Source organism: Colletes gigas, unplaced genomic scaffold (assembly GCF_013123115.1).
Source record: "Colletes gigas isolate AHSC1104 unplaced genomic scaffold, ASM1312311v1 Colletes_gigas_Sc00010, whole genome shotgun sequence".
Lineage (NCBI taxonomy): Eukaryota > Metazoa > Arthropoda > Insecta > Hymenoptera > Colletidae > Colletes > Colletes gigas.
In genome coordinates, this window is record NW_025106639.1 from 8,370,823 (window position 1) to 8,385,597 (window position 14,775).

Consider the following 14,775-nt stretch of genomic DNA (forward strand, 5'->3'; position numbering starts at 1 on the left):
TGAAAGCAAGGCGTGGCTATAATAAATAGCGAATTATTATACTTCGTCTTCAGTTACACTTGTAGTTTTCCAGAAAAATCTGTTAATACCGCGAATTCGTTATCAGTTATAGTCTATATCAGGATACAGGAAAATAACAATAATGCTATTAACTTTATTGCCGTTAGCCCGTCACCCTCGTTGCCTCTCTATCTCCATCGGTCCCCATCGTGGGATTCGTCCGTCGTGCCTCCACCACACTTTCAACATTAATTAAAATTTAATTACAGAACGAATATATCGTACCATCGAATTTGTCGTCGCTCGAATAGACTTACGTAAAGTAGATCGTACGCCCGTTCGGAACGTTACGAACGACTCGAGCCGCAGGCCGGTAGAAAGGACGAGGAACTGTCAGTGCAAAAAAGGGAATCGCGATTCGAAAAAGCATTTCCATTCTCGGGCAGCTGCAACCGTGACATAACTCTTTCTCGCGTAATATGTCACGGCGTGTTCCCTCGCGTCGTTGGATTTCCACGGTTCCCGTCAGATGGCGACTTTCGTTTCACGGTGACTGATGGAGAACGGATGTACGAGAGTTCTGCATGTTACAGCGGTGCAGTCGATCCGGGAACTCGAAACCTGTCGCGAACGCGGGACGACCTTTGACTCCGCTTCCCATGTACCTTCGTGATCCGTTCAGTGTCCAAGAGCTTCTGACAGCTCCTGTCGATCGTGCACCGGCCCATTCTCATCTTCGTTCCACCTGTAAGTGGCATCAGCACGTTTCGAACAGCATTTACCGGTTCTCGCTTACTTCCGCCTACTTTGAATTTCTCGCGCATTTCTACCGACGCTCTGCTTCCTTTCTCTGCGTAATTTTCAAACGACGATGAACTTTCTGCTTGCGCCACAGCGAACAAAATAAGAATTCAACTTCGTCGCGTTCGAAATGAATTTAGAAACGTTATCGACGATCGCGTTGCCTCGTTTAGGAGCGTCAGCGTTGTTTCGCGCGTCCGTTGTCTCGTTTTTCAGAATTCCGCGTGTCAGGCATAAATTAAAGATGACTGATGAATAACCAGCTGCTCGACGATCGCGGCGACAGCGTTACCACGGTCGCGATCGTTTATTTTAATTCGATCGCGTTACGTTTCGCGCAGAAATAACCGATGCCGCTGCACGGAGGCGTATTTGCATTCGCGGTCTTCGCATGTAAACGCCACGGATGAAATTACGTAATTACATCAGGAAAATTCCTACGCGGATAAACACGCTATTGTTCGAAGTTACGCGATCCGCGTTTTCCGTAGGAAACGGTGAAACCTACTATAATCTCTTCGCCATCGTTCGTTAGCCATCCGCTTCGACGAATCGATTGCACGTATAATTCACGATACGTTTTGCGTTTCAGCTTTCTCCTGCTCGCGTTTCCGTCAATTTTAACCGATTCGTAAGATCCGTCGTCGCGCGGCTAATCTCGCTAATTTCGAATTTCGTAAACCGAACGAGTCGTCGTGAATTCCTTCGCTTCGTTCCGTGCAGAAAATTGTCTTCGTCAAGGCTCCGTGGCAATTTTGTCGCGTGCACCGCGGGAGACCTCGTTAACCTCGACGGAACGCTTTTAAACCCACCGCGGGAAGAATTAATTCGTTGCCAGCGAACCGTCCTAGTCCGATGGTCGAGACCGTTACGTCAGCACGCGCAGCTTCCGCATAGTAATTTACTTTTCCTTAACATTTTTGCCGAGAAGATCTTTTTTCTCGAAAAAGAATGGCCAGGACGTTCAATCGGGTCACACAGTTTCGTACGTGGTACCGGTTACGCAAGGCAATCGAGACCTCGCATTACATAATAATGATTATGAACGAATCTCATAATCAAGCTAATACGAATTGTTCAATGACACTGGTCCCCATGCTGCTCCCGCGATAATATGAGAAACAATCTATCCGGCCAGCTGACGATTATGGCCGGACTCTTCCACAAGCGTAACGTTGCGATTCTTTGCGATCGCTCGGAAAACATTTTATAAAAATGTTACGTTTAATTGTATCAATTGTCAATATGATGTTTCGTGATTTTAATTTTCTTTTTGATAGGTGTGTTAGATATAGAAGTAGAGAACAATTAATAGAAAATGTAAATGACACCGGGAATTGATAAAGTTTGGCTCGTGCACGTGGATGCCCGTATTAGCGTTTTAACGATCGTCGATTGAAACTAGTTTCTAGATCAAGGACCCCCCCGGTTTCTCCCCACGCGTTGGAATTAAGCACGTTAATTAATTGTCGCGGCGAGCCGCTTCGATAATCCGCGGGCGCGATCGCGACATCGAGGAAATCGATCGTGCGAACCGGCTGAACGGCGATTTCTCTTCCCATGTTCCTCTTCGCGGAACAATCGTCGTATTCCACTGGTACCCTAACCCCCTGGTCCTGTCCTCCGCTTTCTTTCGTGTTCGTGGGAAGCTTCTTTCTCCTTCGCCTAAACCGAGATCGAAACTTTCCACCTGTTGGCCAACGGCCGCGTGAAACGATCGATCGTTCGTCGATCAGTGCCTAGAAGCGAACTCTGGCTTATTACTTATACATTTAAAATAGATACAAAGTGAACGCAGTTGTCGCGGAACCAAATACAGTAGATGTATCTAACCCAGTTGTCACGCACAAATACTACGGAAGTAGAATATCTACGCGCGACAATAAAAATCACACTTACCACGCGAAACGAACACGCCATACACACCACGAAAAAGAGAGATTTACTATTTACACGACAATAGTGCTGTTGCCCCGAATGACTCATACTCCCCCGAACGAGTACTTTTTAAAGAAGGTTCTCCATAGAGTTTCCTGTGAACTATCGAGGTGTTAATTATTGTTACTACAGTGTTAAGAGTCCTGCTTGTCGATTTCATTATTTCGAAGGTGCCAGTAATCGAAAGACTCGAAAATGGAGTCCCAAAAACGTTCTCTCGCTATATTCGGGGCAATCGAACGATGACAGATCGGGCACCTGGTCTTTTAATAGAAGAAGAAGGTTTCCATCGCGTGTTCCTGTAATCCGGGACTGGAGAAACCAATCACGTATGCGTCGCGGGGGATTAAGAGACACGAGACGCGGACGGCGCCTCTGACCCTTTGTTCGATCCTCGGTTCGGCCACGTGGGAGGATCGGTGCACGAGGTCGCATATCGTCTCGCGATTAACGAGCACATTGTAATAAATTGGGAATTATGACGCTGGGACCCTCTGGTCTCCCGTAATCGACCGCGGTTTCTTCCAACGATCCCCTTGCAACGGCCCTGGACGACGCCATTGTCGTTTATTAAGAAATTGCGTCGAACGAAGGATTCCCCAGCCGCACAGAACATTACGAACTCATCATTCGGTGCTATCGTGACGTTCAATCAGACTTTACCGAGCGTAAAATTTAGTTATCAAAGCTCGACGCGTAGAATGTCACTCGGAGGGATCGCGGATCGCGGATCGGCCGGCGCGCGAATTTCAAATGCAACGAGCGTTTCTTTAATCGAGATCGCGCAAATTACACGCTAAGATGGAACACGAGTGTGTGCACACGTCGGTCCTTTCCTCGATTACGTCACGTGGGAAGTTGTGCGCGTAGGACGTGTTAATGCGCAGCCGCCGATGGCACGTATGTACGTATCATAAAGCGAGAAGGGCCACGCACGGGCCAGAGAAAGAGGGAGAAAGAGAAAAAGAATCGTGCCGCGTTAACTCTTACGTTTAAGCAACGTCCACACCGTGTCCGTCGAGGCGACGAGCGGGGAGATCATAGATGATCGCAAATTGTCCGCAATTGGCAGGAAGTCGCGGCAAGAGGGACCGTTCCTACGCCCCCCTGTACTCTCTTCGTCGTTCATTAGCCGCCGCGTTTGCGGTTCCATTTCGCTCGCACGAATTGATTTCAAGTACGATTAATCCCTGCTACGCGAATCCCTGACGGATCTGGCCCCCGAACCCGTCGACCTCGCCCCGCTCGAAAACAGATTCTCCATCGTGCTGTTTTTCTAATCGATTTCTTGCTAGATTCACGATTTAAAATTGCAAAACTCGTGCACATTTAATTCGATCGATCTAACCGTACGCGTGTATTTATATTCTAATTAAAAGAAGAACCGTATTTTGCCTGGTCTTGCCTTTGTCTGGTGTTAAAAACGGTGGAACACGTGAAACCGTGTCACCCAACGAATGCAGGTACTCTAAAGAGAAAATTTGAAATGCTCCCGAAGCGTAACCTTAATGTGGAAATAAACAGAAAGCGTAGAAAATGCGCGGAGACCCGGAGCGAACGCGGTTAAATTTTCCTCGCCACTCGGCGGGTTTAAACATCGTGAAATCGAAAGGGTTAACGTTGATAAGCGGAAGACCCCTCCACGTCTCGACAAGGTTCATTTACTTATCGTTCCGTGACGATTTCTCGTTCGTGACAGCGTACGTTCCTTCCTGAAAGAACGATTTCTGGGCGTTTCGGGACACTGGGTCACGTTTGTTTAACTAGCTCCGTTCGCAACGAGCATAGATCGCGATACCGTGTTGCGTTACGCGTGAAATCGTGTTCGGTCCCGCGATAAGGCGAATCAATATTGTTCAATCCCGATAACAAAGTACAGACCGATCCACGAAGAATAGAAATACACGAGTGAATTCCTCGGTGATTCGCGAACTTACCGAAACGACGTTCACGCTCTCCATCATCGGCGAAGGACGCGTCCAGAGTCGCCATTAACTCGCGAAGATTCGCGTTTACGGCGACAAGAAAAGCCAAATTGCCGATCGTAAATTCGCACGCAACGGTGCCGTCGTATAAATCACGAGCTTTTTGTCCGACCGTCGAGGAAGACGTCGCAAATAATACGTGGTGGCTATCAAACGATTCTTTTCGTGCTCTCGCGATTCGTTGGCCGGTTCGAATCGTTACGCTCGATTACGCGAGATAAGCCGTGTCTCGTTCCCCGGTTTCTTGCTCCGCCGATGTCGCCTCACCTGTGCAAAGAAATTCCCTTTCGTGTCTCAATCGGGCACGTTCCAGCGAGAAACTCGCGTCGCGAAACGATCTATGGGATCGACCGCTGGAACCAGAATCGTTTCGCGTCGCGCGCAATCGTCCGGTGCATTGCTTCTTTTCACGAGATTAGAGAGCACGATAATCGGCGTTGTTCCCGTCTTTATTCGAACGCAACGAGCGTCGAGAGTAATGTTAATAATCCAGTGAAATCGGTCGCTTTAATTACGCGCCAGAAAGAGAGAGAAAACTCTGTCCTCGTCGACCAGTTATTTTTTACGCGGGGTTTTCCACAATTCGTACCTTTATTCGACGCTGTATTTAATTATCTTGACGTTACGTCCGAGTGCCGGTCACCGGTGACCATCGAGAAAACAGTTCGCGACAAGTCGAGAGTAAAATTACGCCGGTGGATCTTTTATTCAGCGGGTCGACGCGCGCCGTCCGATCCATTATTTACACTTACGCGAACCGGGATGTTTAATGCATGAAAAAGAACTTGTCGAACACTGGCGGCGTGTTTCCCCGAGATTGTTGTTTCCGATATCGTCGTGACCGTGTTCCGTGGAATACCGTGGGGCCTTTACAAGTCCATCGTGATCCGTTGCATCCTGTCGGGGCTGCGCAGCGTCGATGCTTTCGCGGATTTCGCGATGTCTATCGGGTCCAAAGGTCGAATGCTAAATCCTCGACGTATCGAGGCGTTGCAGAGTTTTATAAATCGTCAACGGTATTCGGTATTCCTTAACTTTTTTAGTCCTTTAGCAAAGAGTCGACGCGTTGAATAGGAAGCGTGGAAATATGTCGGTCGTGGTATCGGTGGATTCGGTACAGAAAGGAAAACACAGTGGCAGATTTCCGACGGCCTTGACGGCTCGCACGTTTCGCAGCGGGCGTCCGTAGGAAAGTGACGTCTTCCACGCTAGCAGATCTATCCGTAGGTGTTGCCTCTACCTCCGAGCGATCGTGATCGGGATCGCGTATAGGTGAGAGGCCTCTCCGCCGACAGGGTGTCCCGTTAGGGGACCTAGAAGGCCCAGAAGGGGCCACACAGCCAATCGTATCAACCTGGTTCCGAACATACCGGAACGGATCCTCGACCGACGAGGATCGCGCTCGATCGGGTCAACCGGTGCGATTCGCGTTGTATCTTCGCGTCCGTTGAGTTCATCGTGCGACAAGAAAATGGGAGCCTCCCTATCGAGACGTTGATCGTAAGTTTATATTCGGTGGTAAAATCGCGGATCCGAAAATAATCGCTGGAGAATACGAATTTGTGTTGTACGATCGTCGCGTGTGCCTGTGAATTCGACTACATACGCAGACCGCTGTATCTTCATCTTCCGTCTGCCTCTCCTTCTTCCCTTCCTTTTGCTCGACTTAGTTTCGTTGGTGGGCAAGGCGTTTCCTGGCAGTTCGCGTACGCCGTCGCGATCGAATTCACGGGTTCGATCCAACGATCGCGCGGCGAAAGTTCACGCGTGTTAATTAACGATCGTCGACGGCCAAATCCGTGCACGTGTCAATTAAGATCCTCCGGTAGAAAGCGACATTAGACATCGGCCGACGCGTGCACGCGAGCACTTTCGCGATATTTTCACGATTTTGCATATGCAGATCGGAACGATTGCGGGCGACGGTAAAAGTTTTTTAGAGGTCTGTTTACGCCAGAGAATCATAGCATTCCGTTTACCGTGGGTTCTAGGAAGTCAGTCCCTTTGCCACGAGGACCTCGCAAAGGATCCAGCCATGAGCCGCACAGGATACACGTGCATCAGGCACGTCTTCTGCTCCCTCAACGTTCTTATCTGGGTGAGTAATCAATCAACCAGGACTAAACGCTTATTCGAATAAAAATAGAATATGTAACGAGCTATCTCGTAATTATTGCCCGTGTAAAATTATTTGCTCGCACAACACAGCCAGTGTCAACGTGTTATGTCTCGGAATACGAAATGTGCAACAGGAAGCGATAAAATAATTTTTGCATCCAAATTGTGCGTCTTATCTTGGTGCTCCCACTGCTTGTGGAAGTGTGTCGCGGATTATCGAGCGTCCAGTAATACGAAGTCGAACGTATCTATCTGCGTATTTCGTTGAAATTGATGCTTAACGTTCCGCGTAGCGCCCTCGTTAATTACCAATTAATTTCCATCGCGGCCACTTTTTCTTCGTTGGATTTGCTGAAACCTGCGCAAACGAGTTGCGCTCGTTACGTGTTGCCGTTAACTCCATCGCCTTTTTCGAACGAGTTAAAAATAAAGATTTTTCGCGATTTCGCTGGCGCGGCTCGCGCAATCGAGGCCCTTTTGGTCACGCTCTCGAAAACAGCTGATTAAAACGGAGATAACACTGACCAGGGAACATACATTGTTTGGGGTGCATAGCATTTACGGGGCCAGGGAATAAAACAAAAGAAATTAAAGTTACCATATTTATTCGTATCACCATAAAACGAATACAGATCTACCTGTGGGTTTGCTTTGTAAAATTCGCTCGAGAAACGATGTTGCCCGACACTGGTGGACTCCTCGACCAGCTGCAGAACGTCGAAACAATCGACGAGTTAATTTCCATCGTTGCAGTCGGTGTTGCACTTCGTGCAGATGAACAGGAGAAGCGCACGAACAGTAGGAACAGCCCACGCGCGCTATTAAATCGACGCGCATTGTCATTCTCGGTGCATTCCAGCCTGCTCCGTCTCTCCTCTCGAATTTATTGTTCCACTTGAAATCGTCCGCCGCGTGGTAGTCTTAAATAGGACATTGAACCGTGCTCTATGAGCTATGAACTTACGTTACCACCGAAGACGTCCGTCCGACGAGACTTTTCCTCCTTAGCGCATTTGACAGGTACACTTTGTCGCTGTTTCCTTTCCTTTCGCGTTCTATCGTCGTCTGCCGCCATTTACAACTCGTTTGGAGCGATCATCTTTGTTTATATTCAGCCTGGAATCGGACAGACGTCAAAATGATGGATGCTTTCGTGCCTTTCGTTTCCTCTTTGTATTCGGCCTTCTGGTCGAGTGACTTGGAGATCTATTCGCGTTCAGGGAGAAAATGTAAAATTAGAATCTGATTGCAACGTTTAATTAATGTACGAGCGATGATGGAATCGAAGACATGCATTTTATAATAGAAACGGAGGGAAGTAGAGCTTGCTGATGAATTTAACTACTTGATAGACACGTGAGAATATTTATGGTAATATTTGAAAAGAATATACAGGGTATTCGGTCACCTATGGGAAGAAATTTGAATGAGAGTATCTAGAGGCCAAAATAAGACGAGAATCAAAAATTTCTTTCGAATCTTCCATTAAAATTTTTCCCAGGGGTGGTCGAACACCTTGTATACACGGTAGCGTGGACAAATTAAGTCTTCGAGAGTCATTTATCTTTCGGCGAGATAACGATCGGAAGCACAAGGCATCGACGATAAAGAAGTACTTATTATCGTGTATAATGTCGGCAAACAACTCTCATTCTCAAAATCTAGACATCAGATTCTAGAGATTTGAACTATAGAGCGAGATAAGATGATATAATTTCGTAATTGAGACAAAAATACACTATTAGGAACGAAGATTTAAAATCTTAAATATTATTTGGGTAGAAGAATGTTGAACAGTCCTCAAAAAATATTATTACATTTGTTATTGCTATTATTCGCGGCACGTATGCTCTCTATTATATCTCGCCTCGGGCGCGTCATACTTCGTTGAACCCTCCTTACACGTTAATAGAATATTTCCATAATTTGTCTACTATTTTTATGGAAATTCACAGAATGTAACTGTAAAGCATGCGTGTCTATTTTCCCCGCACAGTCGGCTACGAGAAACTAGTACGTAGCATAACCGATCCGTGCATTCAAATATACAGAGCGTTTCAGAAAGATGGTGTCAAAAATTATTTAATAAAAAGCGTTTTAATAAACACGGGTCGATTATCGGTGTTCGAAAGGGTTGATAAAATTTTAACGATCGATCGAAGTTGAGGAAGACTGGTAGCATTTTTCAAAGACCTCGTTACGCGTGTCGCGCCCTTAATTGGACGCTCGACCAGTTCCGACCGCCATTGGACACGCTGGAATTGCATCTGCAATTCCGTGTAGGTTTGCTAATCGTCCGAAAAAGCGACGTTTTATTCTCAGTAGATCCTTAACGGTACTCGTTTCTCGATCGACGTAAATCGAGCATCGTTTAATCGTTTAATCGACCGTTCATTGATTCCTCGTGGCCAACTGTGTCGAGCGACGTTGCTGATAAAACCGGTGCCGGTGCACGCGCGCCGATATTAGGTCGTTCGAGCGCGGCGATTCTAGGCGATTCTGGCCCGACGCTTAAATTACTTCATTCGAACTCGTCTAACCGGATTGGATAACGCGGTCGTTACTGCACAGATGCTAATTTACGGGAGTTCGACGGGTTCGCCGGTGCAGGGTCAATAGTCTGTCGGCGGCCTCTCTGAGCCTCGTCGTAGATTACACGTTGTCTTATCCCCGGTGACTTGCTTGTCCCGACCTGGCTCGAAAACCTTCCCGCTCGCAACTAACTCGACAAATTGACCGTAACCTGTCACCTGTGCACCGGGTGCCCCCTCAAAAACCTCGCTGCTTTTCTTCGGAGTTTCATCGCGTTAAACACTCGGCCACAAATCAGAAACAGAGGTTACATTAAACTCTAATATTATCAAAGAACATAGACACGAATTTATATGAAAAAAAATCCGTGCATTTTGGACCGTAGATCTGAAAAGTATCTGACCGTCGATGGGTTGAGAATCTACGGTCAGCCGATATGGGAGCGACAGCGATTAGAAATGTGGAACGATAAAGGACGCGATACCGTTACGCCTCCCGTCGTCAAGACCGCCGTGTACATCGATGGGATTCGGACCACACAGATCGAAATTAGGTTGAACCGAGTCGGACAATGGAACGGTAGAAATCGCAAGCTTCTTTCTCGGTCGAGCGACTCGGTCTCGCTGATGGCAAATTGCTAAACCGCAACAATCTCCGAGAAAGGTCAATATCCCTTCTAATCTCTGTCACCGATACTCCCGGGGAGTACGCTTCTCCCATGAATTCTGTTGGAAACCGTAGCCGCGACCGCGAGAAAAGAATCGAGATACCCGTAAATCGATCCTGCGTTTCACATCCACGGCTCTCGAGATTCGCGTGATCCGCGGGTGAAAAGCGACGTAAAATCGTCTCGCGTCCCATCGACGTCTCAGTACGAAACGCCGTGCTTTCTCGTACCACGACCCACATTTCCAGACGCTATTATGCGGACGCTAAATAATCGAGATTCTCACCGTGCGTGGAAATCCATTGGCGTCGCCCCGACGCGCGACGCGTTCAGCAATTCGAGACGCCATCGCGTCGATCGTCGTTCGTTTGCATAATTCATGGCGAGCGAGCTCGAAATCCGGCGTCGATCGTCGTCGACTCCGAAAGCGGTGAAAATAAATGGAAACCCGTTCCGGTGTCCCGTGGATCGCGATTTTTCGCAACCATAGACACCGTTGGGGACGCGCGGAAGCGCTTGCACGCGCGTTGACACAGGGACGACATAACTGTGCACTGAATCGTCAAGGAGAACCTGTTCAGCTATCATAGCGCTTCTAAAACTGTCGCCAAAGCGATAATTTGTCTGAAAAGTAAAACGTAAGAATCCACGAGAAGTAATACTGGAAGTTTGCCTCAAAAAACAGTAACTTGTTGATTCCATTTCGAGATGTCGTGGTCCCCGTGACCCAACGACCCGCGTATTTACGCGACATTCTCTTTTTCCCCGGCTTCACAGTCGAGAGCATTTAGGCCATGGCGTTCTGACCGGTGTAATTTTCTTTACAGTTATGCGGTTGCGGAATTTTGGGTGCAGGCCTCTGGCTGCGATTGGCTTACTCCGGATACACGACCCTGGTGCCGCGTTTGAGTTTCGCGTCAGCTGACTCGCTTCTGCTGGCTGCCGGTTGCCTGACCTTCGTCATCGCCTTCTTCGGATGCTGCGGTGCCTGGTTTCAGTCCAGATGCATGCTGATCACGGTCGGTGGTGTCCTATTCCTACAGACGTTCACCTTCAAACGGGCATCGTCTTCGCCGCTAATCATTTTTATCCGACCGTTTCCGTCCGCAGTACTTCGGATTGGTGATACTGATGTTCCTGGTCGAGTTCATGTTCGGCACGCTGGCCCTCATCTTCAGGGAGCACCTCGCTAAAAGCTTGAAAACGGAGCTGTTGTTCGGCATCGAGAAACATTATAATCTGACCAGGGAACCCGGAATGCTTCCCGCTATATGGGACCACATACACACGGAGGTAAACGACTACTCGCGAGCATTCACAAAATTTGTTTACAAACGATCACCACTATGGTATCCTATAACTTGTGATTTAATATTCGAAGTAGACGATGCTGGAGTTCACAGATACGTCGGAGAGAGCTCCTGTGTTTGCTGGAACGTGGAGGGGATAATTTATTGCGAACATTTGCAACGAGATCTGGCTATAAATTCGAACGTTTATCGTCAACAACCGATACGGAGTAAACGAATGCTTGACAGAAGACTGTTCGCGTCTCGTCAACAGGAAAAGTATCTCTCATCGAGATAACGCTCGATCGTATGCGAGTTTTACGACTCGATTACCATGTATTCGGATCGTCTCTACCTTTTATCGAACACAGAGACAGCAATGTACTATTTTTCATTTAAAAGAGTTCATTTATTACGTCCACGGAGAAGTTCCACGCGATTCGATGCAAATTTTATTACATCGCCATGAAACGAATACTAGATCATCGATGCTTCATCTTCTATAACCGATGTATGACGGACTCGTTTCACGTTCTTCCATTTGTTTTCTGTACCTCGAGACCATCGTCGTCAGACTCATTACCAGAAGAGACGAGTCCGTTGTTCGTGTTGCTTTATCTTGTAACCAACCTGCTTAAGATTACGAATTACAAGGACAAAGGCACTGCGAGACAGCGAATTGCAGACGCGTGCTCGGCATCAAATCGAGATGCTTGCGTAATTGAATGAACTAAGCATTTGCTCGTCGTATGCAAGAGTGCATTCAATATGACAGACTGCATTCAGAACACAGTCTAGAAGATAAGCAACCATCTTTGATAGGAAATATATGTATAGCAAAGATGAAAGGAGAGAATCTACAGTTTCAACTGTCTTGGAACAGTCTAACAACGCGTATTAAAAATAGTTAAACTTTAGACGCGTGCAGTTCCGAAGCTATTAACGTTTTATTAATTATCGAGGTATCGTTAGAAGCGGCAAAGCCTCCCCTTTAAAACGGTTTTTGGTTTTTGTCGATCGGACTTTCCGTTTCCGAGATATCGTAATTTATGTGAAGGGGTGATTTTTCTTAATTCGACTCTCTCTGTCTTCGTCTAGCGCCTCGGTCCTCTCGCTCGCACGTGCGTCGTGCTGACCTACCCCACGAACGTGACTGTCGTGACCTAGTTCCGCGTAGTGTTTCCAAGAATTTACTACGCGCTACTACTAGCGCGCGCGCGGTCATTCACCTCGCATCAATGAAACGTAAACAAACGCTCGGACCCTCGTATCTCCGAAACTAGCCACCGCATCGACTCGAAATTAAAATCGCTATATCTCCGGAACTAATAAAGCTATCGACTCGTTCAAACGCTCATTTTAAAGGGCATTTCATCCTCTATCCATTGACTATACCAGCTACTATAATTTATGCTGTCTTCTATGTTTATTTTCACATTTACTTTGACGCTACATACCCAAAGTAGTTTCAGCAATTTCTACTGCTCATTTGACTCGTTTAGTAAACCTTACTGAAATCCAGGAAGAGATTAAAGCTAACTTCGTCCTGGTTCTACAAAATGGAATTATCATCCAAGATTGCTGGTAGGTGGGGACAGAAATTTTCCAGTAACGAACTTTAGGCCAATTTCCTAATTCATGCAACGCCTACGAGTCCTATCAGTCCAGCTAAGGAAATTCAACGAATTCAGGTTTCTGGACCAGGCTGCGAGAAATCCTGCGTCAAGATAGAATGTTCTTTACCATTTGCATCGCTGTTACAACGTCGGGAGCTTACTTTTTGTTACGATTTCAGTTCCATTGCTGCGGCGTGCGGGACTACACCGACTGGTATCAGATCGACGCATGGCCGACGGAGGATCGTGTTCCCGACTCTTGTTGCATTCAAAGGGAACGATACTGCGGTCGCCTGGACCCGGAGGGACGTAACAAGGAGCTCTGGTACAAGGAAGGTTGCGCTCACGCTATTCAAATGTGGCTGGTGACCAGGCTTCACGTGGTCGGTACGGTGGGTCTCGTGGTCGCGTTCCTTCAGCTGTTCGGACAGGTGGCCAGCATGATACTGTTCTGCACCGTCAGGCACAAGAGATCCTCCCACACGTACAAGAGCTACGACACCACGAACACCTAGAATTTCAGATGGATCTTGGACGAAACGAGCGTCTAAGATCCACGGGAAAACGATCTACTCGCCAACGATCACGATCTTCTTCGTCGCGGCTGAAGAAGATTTCGATCGTTCGGACGCTCCGTCGAGCGGGATCCGAATCCCTCTAAAAAAAGTTTCTTCGTTGCCTTCTGATAAGATACTTTGTCGCGCCGAGACGTAGCCCCCCCGTTTCCATTGCGTCGTTAAATTCGAGAAAGTGGGGCATAAATGTTTGACGAGCGACACGTGAACGTCCAGTCACGAGTGTAACGGTCGTTGCTCTTGACGAACGACGTTTCAATGATAAAAGCTCGGAATTGCGAACTATAGTGACGAGTCGACGACTGTGCGCGTACTGTCCCAGAAACGAAACGGAAGTGACTGCCGTCACGGAGCCCAATTTCGATGTTTGAAGCGGTTTGGACAGATGTATTCGAGAGAATCGTTTTATGTTATTCTGCATGCGAGTTTGTTTATCCACTGCGTAACGTTATCACACACTGCGTATACCAAAATCGCTTTTTGTACAACCAGGCTTCCAGCGATCGTTTCGCGTGCAACTTGTCCATTGATTTGTCCGCTTCTGTTACGCGCATTAACGCGCCTGGTTGCGCAAACGCACAAGTATTTCTACTCGTTATCGTTTAAGATCGGACCACACGCTCCCGCGGGAACCCTGGAACCGCGCTCCTCGAGATTTCGTTTAGCTTTAAATCCCCGGGAGGCGTCGGTCGGACATTTCTTTTCTCGTATATTTATTTTATTATACACACCGTCGTGTAGTTGGTAATCTAGCAGCACGAAACGTTTACTAATTCTTTAAGGGACCATGGTTCGACAGGGCAGGGCTTCTTAAATTCCCTTTGTCCTCCCATTTATTAACTCCTGATTGTTGAAAATCTGTAGACACTGTTCCTAACTTGGAATTATCTAATTCAGATATGAATCAGATATTACGAATATCGTATGCAATCGACGTATCTTTCTTTGCTGTGTTTTTAAGTGCACGCGATCTTGAAGAATGTTAAACCCTTGGGAGATCGCGATAGTTGAAGAAGCTCTGCGATAAAGTATGCGAACGATGAAAGCGAATCGTACGATTGCATTGCGTTGCATCAGAAACGTTGTACGTGTATTGTTTGATTAATAAATAATATATTTATGCGACAACCGCGCGTCTTTGATTTGCTTCCGCGTCTGCGTGCAATTACGAATTCAGTAGAGGATGTGGGGTTTAGATAGAAAACAAACAATTTATTTGAAAAAACAGGAAACAGAAAAACATGGAACAAGCAA

The 14,775-nt window shown here is 47.1% G+C and overlaps 1 protein-coding gene across 2 annotated transcripts; it reads left to right on the forward strand.

Moving 5' to 3' along the window:
• Positions 1-546: 546 nt before the first annotated feature.
• On the forward strand, positions 547-14,641 carry LOC122397641 (tetraspanin-9). Of its 2 annotated transcripts, none has more exons than XM_043396924.1 (5): positions 547-747; positions 6,716-6,822; positions 10,869-11,060; positions 11,152-11,334; positions 13,126-14,641. In XM_043396924.1, exons 2-5 carry the CDS (start codon positions 6,760-6,762, stop codon positions 13,459-13,461), a joined length of 774 nt encoding a protein of 257 aa, XP_043252859.1. In that variant the 5' UTR covers positions 547-747; positions 6,716-6,759; the 3' UTR covers positions 13,462-14,641. The 2 variants fall into 2 exon arrangements, with proteins under 2 accessions (XP_043252859.1, XP_043252860.1); XM_043396925.1 differs by lacking the exon at positions 547-747 and adding an exon at positions 5,728-6,224.
• Positions 14,642-14,775: the final 134 nt, after the last annotated feature.